This window comes from Oryctolagus cuniculus, chromosome 4 (genome assembly GCF_964237555.1).
Source record: "Oryctolagus cuniculus chromosome 4, mOryCun1.1, whole genome shotgun sequence".
Lineage (NCBI taxonomy): Eukaryota > Metazoa > Chordata > Mammalia > Lagomorpha > Leporidae > Oryctolagus > Oryctolagus cuniculus.
The window spans coordinates 68,652,778-68,671,954 of record NC_091435.1 but is presented as its reverse complement, the minus strand read 5'-3'; the positions used below and the strand labels follow the sequence as shown (position 1 = coordinate 68,671,954).

At 41.7% G+C, this 19,177-nt stretch overlaps 1 protein-coding gene across 1 annotated transcript in view; it reads left to right on the top strand.

Annotated features, from left to right (window-relative positions):
- The window catches only part of CCDC80 (coiled-coil domain containing 80), a 31,857-nt gene extending 20,550 nt beyond the window's left edge, over positions 1 to 11,307 (top strand). The window contains exons 5-8 of the mRNA XM_002716703.5: positions 1,683 to 1,831; positions 8,746 to 8,849; positions 9,316 to 9,396; positions 10,804 to 11,307. Of these exons, the coding sequence (XP_002716749.2) occupies positions 1,683 to 1,831; positions 8,746 to 8,849; positions 9,316 to 9,396; positions 10,804 to 11,150 (681 nt within the window). The 3' untranslated portion in view covers positions 11,151 to 11,307. The remainder of the gene's footprint in view (positions 1 to 1,682; positions 1,832 to 8,745; positions 8,850 to 9,315; positions 9,397 to 10,803) is intronic.
- Positions 11,308 to 19,177: the final 7,870 nt, after the last annotated feature.

The window sequence follows — 19,177 nt, the reverse complement described above, 5'->3', positions numbered from 1 at the left end:
TCATACACAGACAGGCATTGAAATTACCCAAATATTCCATGTTGTCCCACGAATTTACACCCAGCAATGTGGTCCCCAGAAAGGACTGGGTTGAACTGACCTTCCACGGCCCAGCTAGTTGTCTCATGCTAAATTTTTCTTTACTCTCAATGTCATACATTCATTATACACTTGCAGAATAGCCATGGTATTCCAGGTGCTAGGGATTAAGAGGGAAGAATTTCTGCCTTCAAGAAATCCATACTAACATACTTCAGAAAGTGCCTATGAAATGTGCATTGTGAAAAAACTGCATGGATTTATATTTTTTGCATGAATATAAACTTATCTTTTAACTCCATTTTTCCCAAGAACTTTTCTCATGTTTAATATAGGCCTATCTTGGAAGGGCCTGGAAGTTTACTTTCTGACCCAATATAGACAAACCTGTAGGGTTTTACAACTATATTTTTTCCCATGCTCAGGTATAAAGGTTCTGAACCAGGAAAAATTGTGCCATGTTGTCATTGTAACAAAAATGGTTAACTTTGCTGACTGTTTTCCTTATGCCAGGCACACAGTTCAACTCTTTTTTCAAAGTTCAAAGGGAAATATAGCATTATTTTTGTTTTGCAGAGTAAAAAAAAGGTGGGGTGCAGCATCATTAATTAACTTATCAAAATTTTCCAGGCAGTATGGGATTTCACACCCATAGAGGCTCACTCCGGGGCCTGCTGTCTTAACCATTCTAACTGTTGACAATATATATTGCTTACATGAGAGTCTTTAGAGGGAAAAGGCTATTGGGGCTGTCAGAATGGCTGACTTAGCTTGCAGTACTTTTCTGGATCTGGGGAGATATCACCTCACACATTCACTCTGCACAGGTATTGGCACAGCTGTAATGTGAGGGGTTGGAGTAGATGGTTCCTCAGCTTCTGCTAGCTCTTGCCTTCTGTGACTTGCTGAATTCCACTGGGGGTGTGGCTCTAAGCCATGTCTTGACTGCTCTCTGGCCTGCGCTGGTTACACTCAGCCAGCCCCCAAATCCATCTCGGGTTGTTCTTGTAAGTCCAGACAGCTGTGATGCAGGAAATTGAATTTCTTCATTTTTAAGGTGGATCCCAACTCTTTTATGAGACTATTTCAGCAAACATCATCTAATTATAAGTGAAGTTTACCAAGTAAAACAATCCCTGGAGCCACAGAATAGGCCCTGTAGAAAATTATCCTTAATGTCCAGATCATATACTCCAATATGTCCCTCTATTTCGTTTCCCATGGTAGGTATAGTGTGTCTCACTTCTCCAGCTATATGGTGAACAGGAACCAGAAGAAGGGCAGAGGTAGGAAAGCAACTTAGTATTTGTATGATTAGGAAGACTTCTAATAAATGAAGCAGGGTTAAGAAGAATTATTCATTAGTGGGCATCATTTCATGAATTTTGAACCTCAAAACATCTACAGAGGTTGCTAATGAGCCCTCCAGGCTCCCATGTTGATAATCTCCCTAGAACTCCCTGGAATTCTCCCAGGTTCTCTGTCCTCTGCAAAGCTGTAGAAATCCACCCCAGCTGCACTATATAGCTAAGGGGCCCCAGAAATGGAGCAACCATTTGCTTGTAGACTTAACATTATAAGTGTCTCACTTAGGTAGAATCTTTGCTTGGGTCTACATAAGCATTCTATTCTTTCTTAAACAGCAATACTATGAGGTACCAATAGCAATGAAGTCTGTGTTTGATCTGATTGATACTTTCCAATCCCGAATCAAAGATATGGAAAAGCAGAAGAAGGAAGGCATTGTTTGCAAGGATGACAAGAAGCAGTCCCTGGAGAACTTCCTATCCAGGTACATTACTTTTGAAGTTCCTGAAGACACAGGCATGGATTTGCCTGAGTGAGCTAATGGAAATGCCAAAGAATCACAGAGCCATGCATGTGTCTACAGAGAGTGACCCTCCCTGGCCACCTTACTTAGTTCTGTCCTGTTGGGAGTGGCCTTGGTTACAGGAATTGTTGGCTTCACCTTGAAGTGCAAGTATTGATTTGCTGGCTTTGGATAGGTGTTTGTTCTCTTTTCTGCTTTTTTTTTTTTTTATTTTTTTGTGGGTGGAGGGGAGTTTAGAATATGGAAATCTGACCTCTCATGAGAGTAAATTTATTCAGTTGGTGAATTTGGAAAGTTCTTACATAGCACTTTTATTTTACATATTTATTTATTAGGCTTCTTTTAGTTCCAGTCAGGATTTGGCACTGTGCTTGATTTTTTTGCTTCTTTCCAACTCTGCAGAAAAACAACAAAAGCCCCACTGAGACCTCAAAAGGAGAAATCCTCTTGATTATCCAGGGACTGTTGTTTACTGAAAGCCATTTGCAGCCACTCCTCTGTCAGTGCAGTAGGCACATGCTCAGAAAAAGGAGTATAGCACTATCCACCTTCCTCCCTTCTGTATCCCTCTCCGGGTGTCTGATGAAAATTCCACAGGGACCTGGGAGGCGCAGAGCTGCAGAAATCTTCCCATCGGAATAAACTCAGAGGGACTTCAGTGGATAAGCACCATCCCAACTGTGCTGCATGGCTAATTGGCCCCAGAAATGGAGGCTCAACATTAAATCTGTATCATTTAGGCAGAATCTTTACTAATATCTATAAAAGCATGTTCTCCAAATGTGAGTCAGGGTGTAAGGATTCTAAGATGAAGAAATAGATAATCTGAATTCCTACAGTTCAGATTTGAGTGCTTTTGGACATAACGTCACACTATAGAAAGAATATAGGACTTTTCATTCAGCCAAGATTTTGATCTGCTAGTTGTACCTATCTTGACACCACACTTCTCAATCTCTCACATATAAAATGAAAATAACTATAGCAAGTATTCCTGCCTTTATCCCCGGGTTGTTGTGGTGACTTTATAAAAAAATTGTTATTTATTTTTTTATTCATTTGAGAGATTTACAGAGGCAAACAAGGAAAGTGACAGATAGAGAGAGTTCCTATCTACTAGTTTACTGATCAAATGCTCACAATAGCCAGGGCTGGGGCAGGACTGAAGCCTGGTGACAGGAACACAACTCAGATCTCCCACATGGGTTGCAGGGACCCAATTACTTGAGCCATCATCGCCGCCTCCCAGGATCTGCACTAGGAAACTAGAATCAAGGACAGGCAATGAGTACTCTGATATGGGATAAGGGTATCTTAACCTCTAGTCCAAATACAAACCCCTATGATCACTTTTCTGTACTCATCTCTCTGCCAGGTATCTCATTCCCTGGTTTAATCCTCATAAAATCCCACCATCTAAAGATGGTGACTGTTGTCATATTGCAGGAGAGGCACGGGAGGCTAATAGAGAGTAAGGTAGCTTTCTCTCATCACTGGCTGGAGTTCCTTCTAGGGGTCGGTGGCCTCAGAACAATCGTCTCTTAAAGTCTACCTTCTTATCCTTGGCTCCTTTTGAAAATATCAGGTGAATTATTTTTAGTTCTGAACCCAGAAGTTCAGATTTGGAGTGAAGGAAAACACTCCTCCAACCACAGGATTTCAGAACTGGAAGGAACCTGAGGCTCTTCCTTCATTCAGATTTTCAGGGTGGTACAAATATTTGAAATAGAAATAGAGTTTGGAAGACTTTGTAAGGTCTTGACGTTCAGTCCAGCCTTTAAGCCATTCTTGGACTGCAAGGGGCTCTCGATTCCCTGGGCAAATGGCTGTTTGTCCCCATCTGGGGACACTAAACACCAACTTCGGACCCAAGATCATCCCTCTAGATTGCAGTGAATAGAAGATTGATGATAAGACCCCCCCCCCATTTTTTAAGGTGGAAAGACTTTAGAAATTTATTTTTGATTTGAACAATTAGTGTCAAAAGTACTTGAATTATAAAATCAAGACCTTAGTGCTCTGTACAAATTTTGACTTGGAGCTTATAAATTTTATTTTTCTATTTTTAATCTAGCAAGTTTTGGTCATCACTTTTAAGGCGACCTTCAGTAATGTTTAATCTTCTTTGCAACACCAGTAATTAATTAACTTCATCACTTTCAAAGCCATTATATGTTTATGTTGTTCAGTTATTTGAAATAAGCAACCAAAACCTTTCTTAATAAGTTAATCAATCTTAAATTCTCTCAGATGTAGGAAACACTACAAGCACTTGGTAAGATTTCTACTTAAACCACCAATTAGTCAATTCTAGACTAGACCAATTCTAGACCAATTAGTCAATGATGCATTCTAATTTGGAGTTTCAAGGTTGTCATTTCGTTACACCAAATTCTCTTTACTCTCACAAGAACAGAAATTATATATATACAAAGAAAACCAGAATCCTTCTTAAATATATATATTATTACTATGATTTTGATTCTTTGGCAACTTTTCCCCCTTACTTTTGAATCTCCCAGGACTAAACATTGTGGACCCACTGAACAATCATATTAAACTTCCCACCCTATTAAGTTTCCCACCCTCTAAAGCAATTACCAGCCAACTCCTTGATGCTTTTTTTTTTTTTTTTTTTTTTTTTTTACAGATAGAGTTAGATAGTGATAGACAGAGAGACAGAGAGACAGAGAAAGGTCTTCCTTCCGTTGGTTGACCCCCCCCCCCCAAATGGCTGCTACGGCCGGCGCGCTGCGCCAATCTGAAGTCAGAAGCCAGGTGCTTCCTCCTGGTCTCCCAAGCGAGTGCAGGGCACAAGCACTTGGGCCATCCTCCACTGCCTTCCCAGGGCCACAGCAGAGAGCTGGACTGGAAGAGGAGCAACTGGGACTAGAACCCGGTGCCCACATGGGATGCCAGCGCCGCAGGTGGAGGATTAACTTAAGTGAGCCACAGCACCGGCTCCCCTTTGATGCTATAAAACCTAGAGATTTGGGCCCAACATGTGGCCTGCAGCTACAGGCATTCTGAGGGATTACTGTCATCCTCCCAGGCAGAGTGTCTTTATAATCCCTATATTATGGGTTTCAAAAGTTGAAGTGGATCTGGCATTATTTCAATTTTGTTCACTCCCAAAACCTTGGAATTCTTATCCTGGTTTAAATTTGGAATTTCTTTGATTTTTTAAGATATGCAATTATTTTGTATCTAAAATATTTTGAATTATATAGGATGTTAAGATATATAAACATATTGTTCATCAAATGTAGAACCCTATGGACTTATAATAAGTGTATTTCAGGAATATTACCTGTTTTATGAAGATATTCAGAGTGGTATAAGATTGAATACATTGTGGATGTACCTGACTTATGGTCACAACTCATATCATTCTGCTGATAATTATCATTGATCTTAAAAATTACAGTGAAATAGTGCTTTTTTTTTAAAAAAAAGATTTATTTATTTGAAAGGCAGAGTTACAGAGATGCAGAGGCACAGAGGGATGGAGGGATGGAGGGATGGAGGGAGTGAGGGAGAGAGAGAGAGAGAGAGAGAGAAAGAGGAGTCCTTCATCTGCTGATTGATTCCCCAAATGGCACCAATGGCAAGAGCTGTGCTTTACCCACTATGCCACAGTGCCAGCCCCGAAATAGTGTATTAAAGTCAAGAGCAAGGTAGCCCTGGGTTTGATCTGTGGTTTCACCACTTACTAACTATGTGACCTTGCACCAATTAACCACTTTGGGCTTTAGTTTCTCATTTGCAAGATGGTGATAATAACTGTGTCTATTCTTAAGATTATTCTGAAGGACAATTTCATAAACATAATAATGTCTCAAGACCTAGCACAAAATAAGTAATCAGTAAGTGCTAGCTATTAGTAGTAATACTAGCATTGGCTATACAGGTCCTATTTGAGAACTGTGTTATTAAGGGAGAAGTGAGAAGGACTCAAACAACAGTTCTGAATTGAAACTTGGGCAAAGAAAAATGTTAAAAAATCAAATAACAGTCCTACAAATAAACAAGTATCCAAATGGGAATTTTCCTTCAAATTTGCTGAGTTGTTGGTGGGTCTGTACAGTCTGGTTGCCGCTGACCATATCCTGAGGCAGTCTGGTCTTCAGTGATGCTCATTTGGTTCAGGCTATAATTACCTTCCCCTGACACAGAAGCTCCAAAGAGTAGGCACACACATTGCGGAATGCCAGTTAAGAGATGCAAACACATGCGTGGCTTGTAGGATTTTATTTCCTGAGAAGCTGAGGTGATTGAGCAACAATTGGTCTGCAATAAAGACCTAAGTCAGGTTCAGATTCTTTCACACATTCTTTGGCAGCCGTGGTGAGCAGGGGCCTTGTATCCTAATGGGAAGGTCTGCGGGGACCTGAGTCAGGACTCAGAAGAAATGACCTCTTGGTTGTGTCTGGAACAGGGAGTTTCAGGCCCCATCTCTCTCCAATCAGGAGGGCATTCAGTGGTGTGCACAGGTAAACAAGTCAAAATAGGCTTCTCCCGAAATAGCTGCCTCCAGGACACCCCCCAGCTCTGTGTGAGGCCAGGAAGGCTGGCCTGGCTGGGATCCTGGCGGGGTGGGGGACGGCGCTGGTTTGGCACACTTCCTAAGGAAGCAGAGGAAGCACAGGAGACCATGTTTGTGACCCGAGAGCAGTCACTGTTCCCTTTCCCATGAAACCTGGGATGGTCTCCGACACTCCTCCCCCTCCTCCATGCCAAACACATTCATCTCCCTATCCTCAGAGGAGATTTTCATTTTTCTTTCCCTTTGAAGAAAAATAAGCAGAGGAAACGAATGTAATGTCACAGCAAGCCATTCTTGGCAAGCCTTGCGACAGACATCCATTCAGAGGTTGTATTTCATCAGACTATCATTTTCTCTCATTCACCCAAACCACTGTTCCCCCAAGAGGCCATTTTCTTCAGGGCTCAAAATTCTCATGTTCACTCGGCGGCTGGAAGGGGCACAGGCAGAGAAACCATAAATAAAGTCAGCTGGCTGCCAGAGAGTGTCCCGACACCCTGCAGCTGCCTGACCCAAGGCAGGAAAAACAAGAACTCCTTACCCACTGAAGGTGGGATCCATACACTGCCCCTTGGATGCCTGGATTCTCTACTTTGTACCCTCCTGCGGTCTCTGACAGCTCCGCCCAACATCTGCATCCCTGAGAGTAGTAGACTAGGGAAACCACTGGGCCGGGAGCCAAAGAGCTCTGTCTGTCTTTTGCTACCACCTTAGATTTATTAGTTGGCCCAGTTACTGAGTTTTCTAAGCCTCATTTTGCCCTCTCTAAAATGGGGGAAGTAAGCATGCCTTCCCTGAGCCCTAGTGAGCAACACAGATTGTGTAGTGGAAGTGAGCTATACAATGACACACAAACGTAAGGATTGAATAGGTTGTCCTATGGCATTGCGATGGGTACCGTCCAGGGTCGGTCCGTAGGTAAAGTTCCAGGATGCAGAAGCCTGCAGACTCAGACACAGTCTTCTGTAGCCATGTCATCATGTGGATAACTCACACCGATAGGCCTCAGGGTCTAATTCTTTATTACCCCTTTGAAGTAGGCACTGCTATTTTATATTCTAGAGATAGGACAGCCTGAGACTTAGGTGAACTGAGTGACACACTCGAGGACACCCAAAAAGTAGCACCACCCAAAAGGAATTCAAATGTCTCTGCTATTACACGAAAGCCCTTTCATAGCTTTTTTTTTTTTTTTTTTTTTTTGACAGGCAGAGTGGACAGTGAGAGAGAGAGACAGAGAGAAATGTCTTCCTTTGCTGTTGGTTCACCCCGCAATGGCCACTGCGGCCGGCGCGCTGTGGCCAGCGCACCACGCTGATCCAAAGGCAGGAGCCAGGTGCTTCTCCTGGTCTCCCATGCAGTGCAGGGCCTAAGGACTTGGGCCATCCTCCACTGTACTCCCAGGCCACAGCAGAGAGCTGGACTGGATGAGGGGCAACTGGGACAGAATCCGGCGCCCCGACTGGGACTACAACCCGGTGTGCCGGCGCCACAGGTGGAGGATTAGCCTAGTGAGCCACGGCGCCGGCCACAAAAGCCCTTTCGACTGCCCTGTTATGTCAGGGTTGAGAGCAGGCACCAAGTTTACTGCAGCGTATGCTCTCTGAAATCCCACAGTGCTAGGCTTGGCGGCATCCCACTTCATAGGGGGACCGTGTGTGGGCTCCTGGCAGTGATTCTAGGATTAAATTCTAGAACATTTGCTTTCAAGACAACTACTGGGTGTGAGGAAGGTACACAGGGTTTCTGCTCTTCCAGGGACCCCCATTCACACTTTGAGCCACTTTTCCATCAACCCTCTTCTCGTCACTGCCATCCACTTCAAACTCAGTGTCTTTTTCTACTCTCTTTCTCATTCATATACTCATTTCTTAACCCCATCCGAACCCTCGAGGGGACTCTCCTAAGACTTGAGCTCTCTTCCGTCTTCTGCTAAGTGCCTTATTTCTGTTGTTCCAGTTGAATGTATAATTTTGGCCCCGTCTTCACTGCCTCTGGGACTTCCTCTTTCCCCAGGTGACATCATCAGGCATGGTGACCACAGCCTCATGTCTGACACATCACAAAAACACCAAAGTAGGCAGACTGTGAAATTACAACAGAAAAAGTTACGAGAGTGTGGTAATCCAGTTTAATGGCTTTGACAAGCTGTGAGACAGTTCTCCAGCTCAATGTTTTTTCTGTTTTGGAGTTTTTTTTTTTTTTTTTTTTTTTTTTTTTTTTTTTTTTTAATTTGGGGCATGGGGGAAAAAAAAACCAGAGTTATTTGGCTTTCTTTCACTGGCCTCCATTGTGAAGCAGTAATAATGGCCTCTTGCCTCTTTTCCAGGTTCCGATGGAGGAGACGGTTGCTAGTGATCTCTGCTCCTAATGATGAAGACTGGGCCTATTCACAGCAGCTCTCTGCCCTCAGTGGTCAGGCATGCAATTTTGGTGAGTAGGCGGCAGCCACCTCATTACTGCTTTCCCATTCCACTCTCTTCCTGGTCAATTCTAAAATGGAACATAGACGCTTAGATCATGTGAATGTTCCCCAGTCCCGACTGCAGACTCCCAGACACATACTCTATTCCACTGAGTAAAAGTTGCTTTTAGAGTACAGCTTTAGTCATCTGTGGATCTTTTTTTCTCTCTCAATAGTCTCTCTTCTCAAATTCTTCATAGATGTGTTTCAGAACATCTGCTGCTGTAGTTTTAAGAATCTATATTATCTATCTCCTGGATCAAAAAAGAAACTTTTCTGAAGTTAGTTTTCATAACTTTGTTGGTTGAAAGTGAGCTATTATACTTAATTTGTTGTCCTATATTCTTTGAAAGATTTTAATTATCAGACATCGGGTCCTTGGAAGTAACAGCTGTCTTAGAATTCTTTCTCCTAATTCTGTGGCTTTTTTCTCAGGTCTCCGCCACATAACCATTCTGAAGCTTTTGGGTGTTGGAGAGGAAGTTGGGGGAGTTTTAGAACTGTTTCCAATAAATGGTAATGTGTTATTATTTTATGTTATTGTTTTTAATGTTTATTTATTTTTACCTATTTGAAAGGGGGAGAGAGAGAGAGAGAGCGAGTGGAAGAGAGAGAGAGAGAGAATGAATGTCTTCCATTCACCGGTTCACTCCCCAAATGCTTGAAACAGATAGGGCTGGGCCAGGCCCAAGCCAGGAGCCTGACCCTCCATCTGGTCTCCTACCTGGGTAGCAAGGACTCAAGCACTCGAGCTGTGATCTGCTGCCTCTCAGGGCTCATTAGCAGGGAACAGGATCATTAGCGGAGAAGCCAGGACTTGAGCCAGCATTCTGATCTGGGATGCAGGTGTCCCAGGAGGCGGCTTAACCCACCTGTCTCATATTGTCATTGTCAGATAGTACTAGTTAGTGTTCAGTTCAGTTCAATGATACTAAGCGGTATGCAAGCCTAGAAGTGCCTCCAAGATGAACAAAGTTCACTGAGTCCTCCCCCTGCCTCAGGCATGTGGGTGTCCTCAGGATGTGTGGAGGAGGAGGCCAGAGTTCAGAGACTAATTCTGATTTTAACTTAAAATCATTCAAAGTATCAATAAAACCATCAGTTTGTTAGCTAAAATAACATTCGTCTTCATAGGGCTTCATGGTTTACAAAGCATTTCCTTCTATGGTGTCTCATTTAATTTTCATAATGGTTTTATGAACCACATAGGACATATATCATTGATTCCATTTCAACAGATAAGGTCAAATACTAAAATGCTTGCAGGGGTTGAAAGAAAATGACTATTGACTAAGGTTTCAAAAAGCAAATTCAGTCTTTCTTTTTTGAGAACAAGCACTTTAAATAAGATAATGTGTATAAAATGTGTGACAAAATGCTGGACAGAACTGACTCCCACGAAGTGCCAGCTCCTTTTATTCTCCCCCTTTTCTTTTTCTCTGTAATCATAATAGTTTAGATACATACATCCAAATCTGGCATAATTGGTATTTTTTAACCTTTAACAATGAAATGAGCTATTTGTTTTAAGGACAAATGTCAAAAATAAAACTGTTATTTTAAATATATATGTAAGATAATTGGAAATAAACTTAGAAGTATATTCGATATAAAGTTTGGTAGAAACAAACTTTAAAGAAGTTGATTTTGCCAGGATTAATATAAGGAATTGGTTTATACCCTGTCACATTTCTATGGAAGAAAAATCCAAAATATCAAAGTCTGAAACTAGTCACATTGCAGAATAGAAGGAACTTTAAATTTTAGTAGGGAAAAATTTTGCAAATTATTTTAATTAGATTTGGAGTTAAAGAGAACAGGCTCATGGGTCTGCTCGTTATTCTCATAGTGATTTTCCTCTTAGTTTGTGGTTTTCATGAAATGTGCTCTAATCCGCTAACGACTCTCGCAATGCTATTCTAGGGAGCTCGGTTGTTGAGAGGGAAGATGTGCCAGCCCATTTGGTGAAAGACATACGTAACTATTTTCAAGTGAGCCCTGAGTATTTCTCCATGCTTCTGGTTGGAAAAGACGGAAATGTCAAATCCTGGTATCCTTCCCCAATGTGGTCCATGGTGATTGTGTACGATTTAATTGATTCGATGCAACTTCGGAGACAAGAAATGGCCATTCAGCAGTCGCTGGGGATGCGCTGCCCGGAAGATGAGTATGCAGGCTATGGTTACCATAGCTACCACCAAGGATACCAAGATGGCTACCAGGATGACTACCGCCACCATGAGAGTTACCACCATGGATACCCGTATTGAACAGAAATATGTAACCTTAGCTCTGGCCAGTTTCCCCTGCAGCTGCACACACCACATGTGGCCAGCTACACCAAGGAGTTCTTCCACACTGCCTACATTCTCTGCCTGTTCCTTTCAGTGTTCTTCCAAGATTAAATAAATAGCAAACTTTCACCTATGCTCGAGTTGTTATTGGAGCCTTAAATCATAAAGACATTTAAAAGAATTGTTTGTTTCTCTAAATAGAGGGGATTTGGTGCTAAATAACAGTACTGAGCATGGATATTATTTTCCTTTTCTTACATTATGGACATTAGTATACAAAAATCTGTAAATATAGTATTTATACATCTCTTCCTTATTTTGCATATTAATTGTTCTGTGTCAGCTATGACTGTTAGAGAAAAGATAACAGCACGAATGTGTTCAGGAAATACGTGGACAAAAAGAGAACAGATAGCTTCCCAACACTTTTTGAAATTTCAGTCTAAAAGTAATTATGATAGTTCTGCTTTGTGCAAGTTTCCTTCATAAAGCTTGGGTCCAGTGGCGTTGGCCACTAAAGGCAGAGACCAACTCCGGCTTTGTTACCATAACTACTGCCCTGTTTGTTATCTTAGTGTCTTCTCATAGCTAGATCAGGGGGCCAAGAAATGCTCACCAGAATCCGGCACTGCAGTCAGAGGTGATACTTCCAAGGTTCTAGCAGGTTGCATGGAAGTCCCAGTGTGGAAAATCTGGACCCCTCACACTTGACCACTGTACTTACTTGCTAGTGGGCTTATTACCATACTGGTGTTTTTTATTTTATATTTAGAAAATTACAAGGAAAATGATTACATTCCTTGTGTTTTCACAGGCAAATCTTACCAAGTTATGGGGGATAAAGGTGTAGCTGGAAGACTTTAATACTTTTGTTTAAAAAAGATTTATTTATTTATAAGCACAGTGACAGAAAGGTAGAGAAGGAAGGGAGGGAGTTGGGGGAGAGGAGAGAGAAAAAGAGAGAAGAGAGGAAAGAGGAGAGAGGAGAGAGAGGGAGACAATGAATTTCTATTCCATGATTCATTCCCCAAATGCCCACAACAGCCAGGGCCAGGCCAGGCTGAAGCCAAGAAGCCAGAACTGAATCCAGTTAGACCACAAGGGTGACAGGGACCCAAACATTTGAGCCATTATCTGCTGCCCCCAAGGACCTTAGCAAGAAGTTGGACAGGAGGTGTGTAGTAGCTGGGATTTGAACTGGCGCTCTAATATGCAACATGGACATCTGAAGTAGAGACTTAACACCACAATGTGCCCTCCCCCGCCCCCAGATCGAATCCTTTTTTTATGGAGCATTTTTTTTAAATCGTGGATAAGACACAACAAACCACAAAAAGCAAAAGACAAAAAAAAAAAAAAAAAAAAAAAAACTAGAGTAGGAATATTTTACCACTCTCTTTAAAGCATTGGTTATTGTATGTTTTGTCTGTTTTAGATTATTTCACTAGGTCTTTTTGAGATTTTATAGAATGACTATTTCTCCATAACATATAAATATGTAATTTTAAACAACTTTATCTATTTATTTTCATTTTTAAGGTAGAGAGACAGAGACAGAGACAGTGATCCTCCATGCACTGGTGTACTCCCCAGAAGCCAGCAATAGCTGGAGCTGGGTGTGGGCTAAGCCAAAGCCAGGAACGGGGGAACCCAATCCAAGTCTCCCACGTGAGTGCCAGGGATGTAAATACTTGAACCATTACCTGCTGCCTCTCAGGGTGTGTATTAGCAGAAAGCTGGAATCAGAAGTGAAGCCAGGACTTGAACCCAGGCACTCTGATTAGGGATGCATATTCCCCAAGTGGTATCATAACTGCTGTGCCAAATGTCTACCCATAAATCAGTATTTTTCTGAGTAAAACAAAATATGTCTTCCGCCATTTAGATTTTGTGTATTGAACATTATGTGAGAATAGTTTTAATAAAAGTCAATCTTTATCAAGATAAACTGGTTTTCAGAATGGGCACACAACAAACCAAACTATATGCTACATGTAATAGATACAGCCAATCAAAAAGCATTAGAAAATTTGAGAATTAAATATATACCAGGGAATGCAACCACAAAGAAAGCAGGGGTGAACATATTAATTTCACAAAATCAGGAAAGAAGGGTTTAATATTATTTAAGGGGTATAATTCAGTGAAGATAGAGTATATAAATATCCACATACTAAATAATGTGGTGTAAACATTTTTTACTGACCAGATGAGATAATATCTCATGTGCCTTTTATTTGATTTCCCTGATGGTTAACAAAACTCAGCACATTTTTTCATGGTTTTTTTTTTTTTTGACCATTTGTATTTCTTCTATGGAAAAATGTCTATTCAGATCCTTTGCCCATTTCTTCACTGGATCATTTTGTTGTTGAAATTTTTAAGTTCCTTATATATTGTGGATATTAATCCTCTTTTTAGACAGTTTGCAAATAATCTTTCCCATTTCGTTGATTTTCTCTTCCCTCTGTCAATTGTTCCCTTTGCTGTGCAGAAGCTTCTTATTTTGATAAAATCCCATTTGTCTATTTTTGTTTTTATTACCTATGCTTTTGGATTCTTTTAAAAAAAAATCATTGCCTATGCCAGTGTCTTGGAGTGTTTCCTTTAGTAGTTTCATAACATATGACATATCAAAGTAATTTTTTCTCCTTTCTTCCTTCACTTTCCTCTCTTCTATTTTCATTTTTTCAACAAATATTTACCAAATAATATTACTAAGTAATATCTATAAGCTTGCCCTTAGACAGGAAGTCAGATTCCCAGGCACTATCTGCTATCAATAATGGGAATGCTTGGCCGGCGCCGCGGCTCACTAGGCTAATCCTCCGCCTAGCGGCGCCGGCACACCGGGTTCTAGTCCCGGTCGGGGCGCCGGATTCTGTCCCGGTTGCCCCTCTTCCAGGCCAGCCCTCTGCTGTGGCCAGGGAGTGCAGTGGAGGATGGCCCAGGTGCTTGGGCCCTGCACCCCATGGGAGACCAGGAAAAGCACCTGGCTCCTGGCTCCTGCCATCGGATCAGCGCGGTGCGCCGGCCGCAGCGCGCCGGCCGCGGCGGCCATTGGAGGGTGAACCAACGGCAAAGGAAGACCTTTCTCTCTGTCTCTCTCTCTCACTGTCCACTCTGCCTGTCAAAAAAAAAAAAAAAAAAAAAAAAAATAATGGGAATGCTTATTTTAACCACTGTAATTATTAACTAATTATTAAAACATCTTGGTGTTGGTTATTCATTTTAATGAGCAGATATTAATAAATGCATTTATGCCACATGTGAATATTTCAGTCAGCTTTTTCTGTGCTTATCGCATCCATAAGTTTATTTTCATATCATCTGAACTTTGCTATAAATGATATTAATAGTATAATTTGTAGATCAGTGAATTTAAGAAATCACTTGCTCTGTCCTTTCTCCATAAAGACCACTTATTTTTGTTTTATAGGAAGTTGTGGCCTAGAAAGTTCAAATGACTTTAGAATACAATGACAACTGTGTAAACGACGTTCCCATTTCACCTCTCTCCCATGTTAGAGAAATGTCTTCTTCCACATTCTTGCTAATCTGTGTGAGGTGTGCCACAGGAGAAACAGACCCATGTATATCACCTATTTGCCACATTGAAGCCATGCTCAAACATGCTAATAAGGGGAATGGTGCTTTGCTTAGCAGTTGATGCCCTCATCCCACATCAGGGCACCTTGGTTCAATTCTTGGCTCTGGCTCCAGACTAAAGTTTCCCACTAATGCAGACCCTGGAAGGCAGTGGTGATGGCTCAAGTCATTAGGTTCCTGTCACCCATGTGACAATAAATTTTGTCAATAAAAATGGGTTTCTTTACCATTGCTTCTGAAATCAGGTAGGGACAATTTCTAGGTAAGAGGCCCAAGTAGTCTCAATTCCAGGAAAAATAATAATGAAGGAATTTCATCTCCCAAGGAAATTAATTAGATAGGAATAATAGAAAATTCCCAAAGAATAATATTAATAAGGTTCTAGTTCCTATAACCAAAGAAAGATAACCCTGTTCCATAACCGGAGATGACTGTTTCAAGCATTCCTCTGGTTTCACTGGCACTGAGAGAGTAATTAGCAAGGCCTCTGAATTCTCCTTTCTCTAATGAATGGGTGGAGCAGACAGAGATCATCATTTGGAAGGCTACAGAAAAATCCATAGCTTAGCAGAGGGATCAAAGCACATCCAGGGAAAGTGCTATTGGTAAATGTCCTCCAACTGTGTTATCTGGAAAAATAGAAAGTATGTGTCAGAAAAGGAGAGGACTGGAGAATTATGCAACCTTAATCCCTTCTGATGATATAGTTTAAAATTTGGGTATTTCTTTTCATAAAAGCATTTCCTTCCAAATCCACTCCCCCAAAATTTAAGAAAACATAGTTCTTGAGAAGAGTTATGGAATTTCAGCATTTATGAGGACAAGTACTCTGTAGAGTTGGTAAAATCTAGAAGATGTGGGGAGGACACATCAAAGTTCCTGGTTGTGAATCAAGAACTGCTTTTCCTCTGAGCTCTCCCAGGGCTCTGATGTGAACAGTAATTCAGTAGCACTGATGGGGAAGACACAGTGGAGTTGGGAGAGCCCCACTGGCTTCATTTTCTGGAATCTAGTTAATCAGGAAACCCATAACTCCTCACCCTCTGGAAGCCCTGAGTATAAAAGGAGCTCAATACCAGGGGGAATGATGGCCTCAGTGGGCCCTGACTGACGTATCTCAATATGTGACATATGGAGCTTCTAGAAAAATAACAAGGGTCTTGAAAAGAACCTCTGTTCGTTTCTCTGCCACCATGGATTTCCCTCTCCCTGCAGGATTCCTTTCCTTTCCTTGCCTCCTTTCTCCTCCTTGGCACTTCATGGTTTGGGGGTGTACAGATGGTGTGGGGTATTGTTAGTGAATACCCACCACTTCATATCAAGGGAAAGCACTGCTAAAACACTACTGTAGTTCTCACAAAGTTGGCGCAAAGCTCTAAATGCCAGACATTTTCTTAGCTTTGTGCCTTCTTTAAGTCCTAATCAAGATTTCTGCTATTAAGATTAGGTCAGCAAAGGGCAAGGGTGTGGTGGAATGAGAAGGCCATGCCAAAATGGCTACTGGCAAGTGAGCATCAGTTACTCAGGAATAGCTTCAGAAACCACATGGGAAAGGAGCCTGCCTGGCAACAGGCAGTGATTGGTTAGGGCATAAACCACCCCTTGACTGGATTGGCTTCCTCGGCTATATAAGCTGCTGTACCAACTGAAATAAATGAGTCTGTGGGCTGCTTGCCTCTGGCCTGCTTTCACCCTACTCCCGGGGTCTGTGTGGTGACTCCATGCCTCTTACCCCCACCACGCTCCTCCTCTCAGAATGAATCCACAGCAACACAAGGGGCCTAATGTAACAAATTGATGGGTATCATAAAAGGGTCCCTGGACTTGGGTTAACTGGGTACAGGTTCTTGCCCTGGCATCTACTTACCTGTGTGGCCTGAAAGAGACACATTACCTTTGGGCCTCAGTTTCTCAAAATGAAAGTAGGACTAAATATCGCAGTTCTTTTGTACCTTTGTTACATCCATGCATCATTCTGGAACTTAAGAAAGCAAAATACTAAATTCAGTTGCTTCCTATGACTGAATGTAGGTCAAATTCTCAGAGATTCCAAATGAGATAGCTCACATTCTCATTCCAGAGTTTTGTGGGAATGGGGAAAAGTGTTAACTGCATTGAACTCTTTTCATCTCAGTGTATCTGTAGCTAAGAGTCATGGGGTCATCACCTCTAACATACACAACCCCTCACCATTTCCTTGCAGCTAGATCGGAGCTTCCAGGGACACTCGGGTTGGCAAGGCATATGAGTATCCATGGCATTTGGAATCCTTCTAATAAGGCATGTGCTTGTTTCAACTCAATTTCCTAATTTGATGATGACAAGTGCACCATCTGATATCCTAGAGCTTGAACAAACTGGGCAGCCCCTGAGCAGACTATAGTACTCTTCAATATTTGTACTTTACTTCTAGAATGCAAAATAATGGTTCTATGTCCCTCAGGGAGTGGATTTGGAAAGAAATGCTTTTATGAAAAGAAATACCCAAATTTAAACTACATCATCAGAAGGGATTAAGGTTGCATAATTCTCCAGTCCTCTCCTTTTCTGACACATACTTTCTATTTTTCCAGATAACACAGTTGGAGGACATTTACCAAGAGCACTGGGTGAGGGAAATGAGTGATTTTATAGCTGTGATTGACTCTGGGCATAAAGTTCTTTGGCTTTCCTTTTCTACCTCCACTAGCAGCCTTTCCTCTCTCCTGGCCCTTTCCCCCCTTCCCAGGCACCTCTCCCATGACCCTTATTGACTTGCAGATGGCTACAAATGATTAGGTGTAACGAATAGGCTAAGGGCACCACCCTTCCCAAGGATACCCACAATGCAAAAGGAGATCCTTGAAGGAGGGAGGCAGGGAACACTTTGGCAAATGATTTCTGGAAGATCGCCAATTTGTACTGAAAGCGAGGCTCACTTTCCTTCCTGAAAATGTCAGAGAAAGAGTAAGTTCCTCCTGTAGACTTCACCATCATTCAGTTTGTCTTCTTCATCCTCCTTTTTCATTTGCCTCTTGTTGTGAATGCTCTTCAGAAAGCCACATCTGAACAGGGACAAGGTTCAATTCTAGGAATGTACGCAAATTTGGGACGATCTAGTCAGAAAGCTGAAAGTCTTGTTATGTGCAAAGAATCATCTGGTCATCCCAGTTCTTAACCTGGGCCACCAACTTGAAGGTGAGTGAGTTACAGGATGATCCAAACTTTGCTCTGCTAGAAATCAGGAATATAAAACTGGAGAAGATTTTTCCTGTTATAGAAACTCACACTACTACAGAACAGTTATACACACAATAATTATACAACTTTTGTGCATAATCAGCGATGGGTCTTTATTGGGAGGTGGGATGAGAAGGGTAGGGAGAAGGGACCAGAGAGAACCGATGAGTGGTGATAGTTCTGCATTCTTTGGAAGCTGGAATTACTATACTGTTTTTCCCTTCAAGTTCCATGTGTTTTGGGCAAGTACTTATATTGGCTCCACCAACACCCTGTTTATGCTTCTGAATACTCACAGTGTAGGCACAGCTTCTCCATGAAAGATTGTGACACTAGTATTAGCTCATTCATAAAACTCCCTCTGCCTGGAATAAACCCAAATGAACAAAAAGGAGTGAATTCATAGGAAAAAATCACCAAGATTCAAACTGGAAAACAGCTTTCATCTTACAGCTTGAGCTTTGAGAAATATGTGATTATCACCATGCTCAACATCAGTATAAGTAGGTATTAGGAAGGAAAGTGAATGCATTTGTAATCTATTACCCATGCAGGGATCTGCTGTTGTTGAAGCCAAGAAAAACGGTTATGCCCTGACTTTATTTTTCCCCTCTGATCCGCCTCCTTTCCTAATGGGAGGAAGAAGAGATGGTGAGGGTATATGGTGGATAAGATTTACAACTAGACTGGAAAAGTTCTATCTTATCTCTGGGGACATCAGAATGTCTGTTTTTTGATGCTTGGCCAAGATAAGAGCAGTGGGATTTATGATGTGTTGTTTAATGGCTGAAACTACCCTGATGACCGCCAGGGTCAGTTTCTTTAATGATCATTTCCAACTGGCCTAACAGATTAAATAAATCTGGCTGATTAATATGGCCAGAGAGGCATAAAACCTTGCTGGGAAATTTTATTTTGAGCATTCCCAAAGTCAAGTTTTTTAACAGATCTTGGTTCAACAGAGATAATGGAGACAGTGTGGTCTGTGGGTGCAAACAAGGACACTGGGGAGCTCTTGGGCCCTCAATGTCTGTATTCTCCTTTGCATGCCCCACTGTATCCTTTTACAAAGTCTTACTAGGGCATGTTCTGTGGGGTCTGGTGAGTCCTTTGAACTATATGAACTTGGAAAATCTTTGCAGGGTGCAATGTTACACATATGAAATACTGAATCT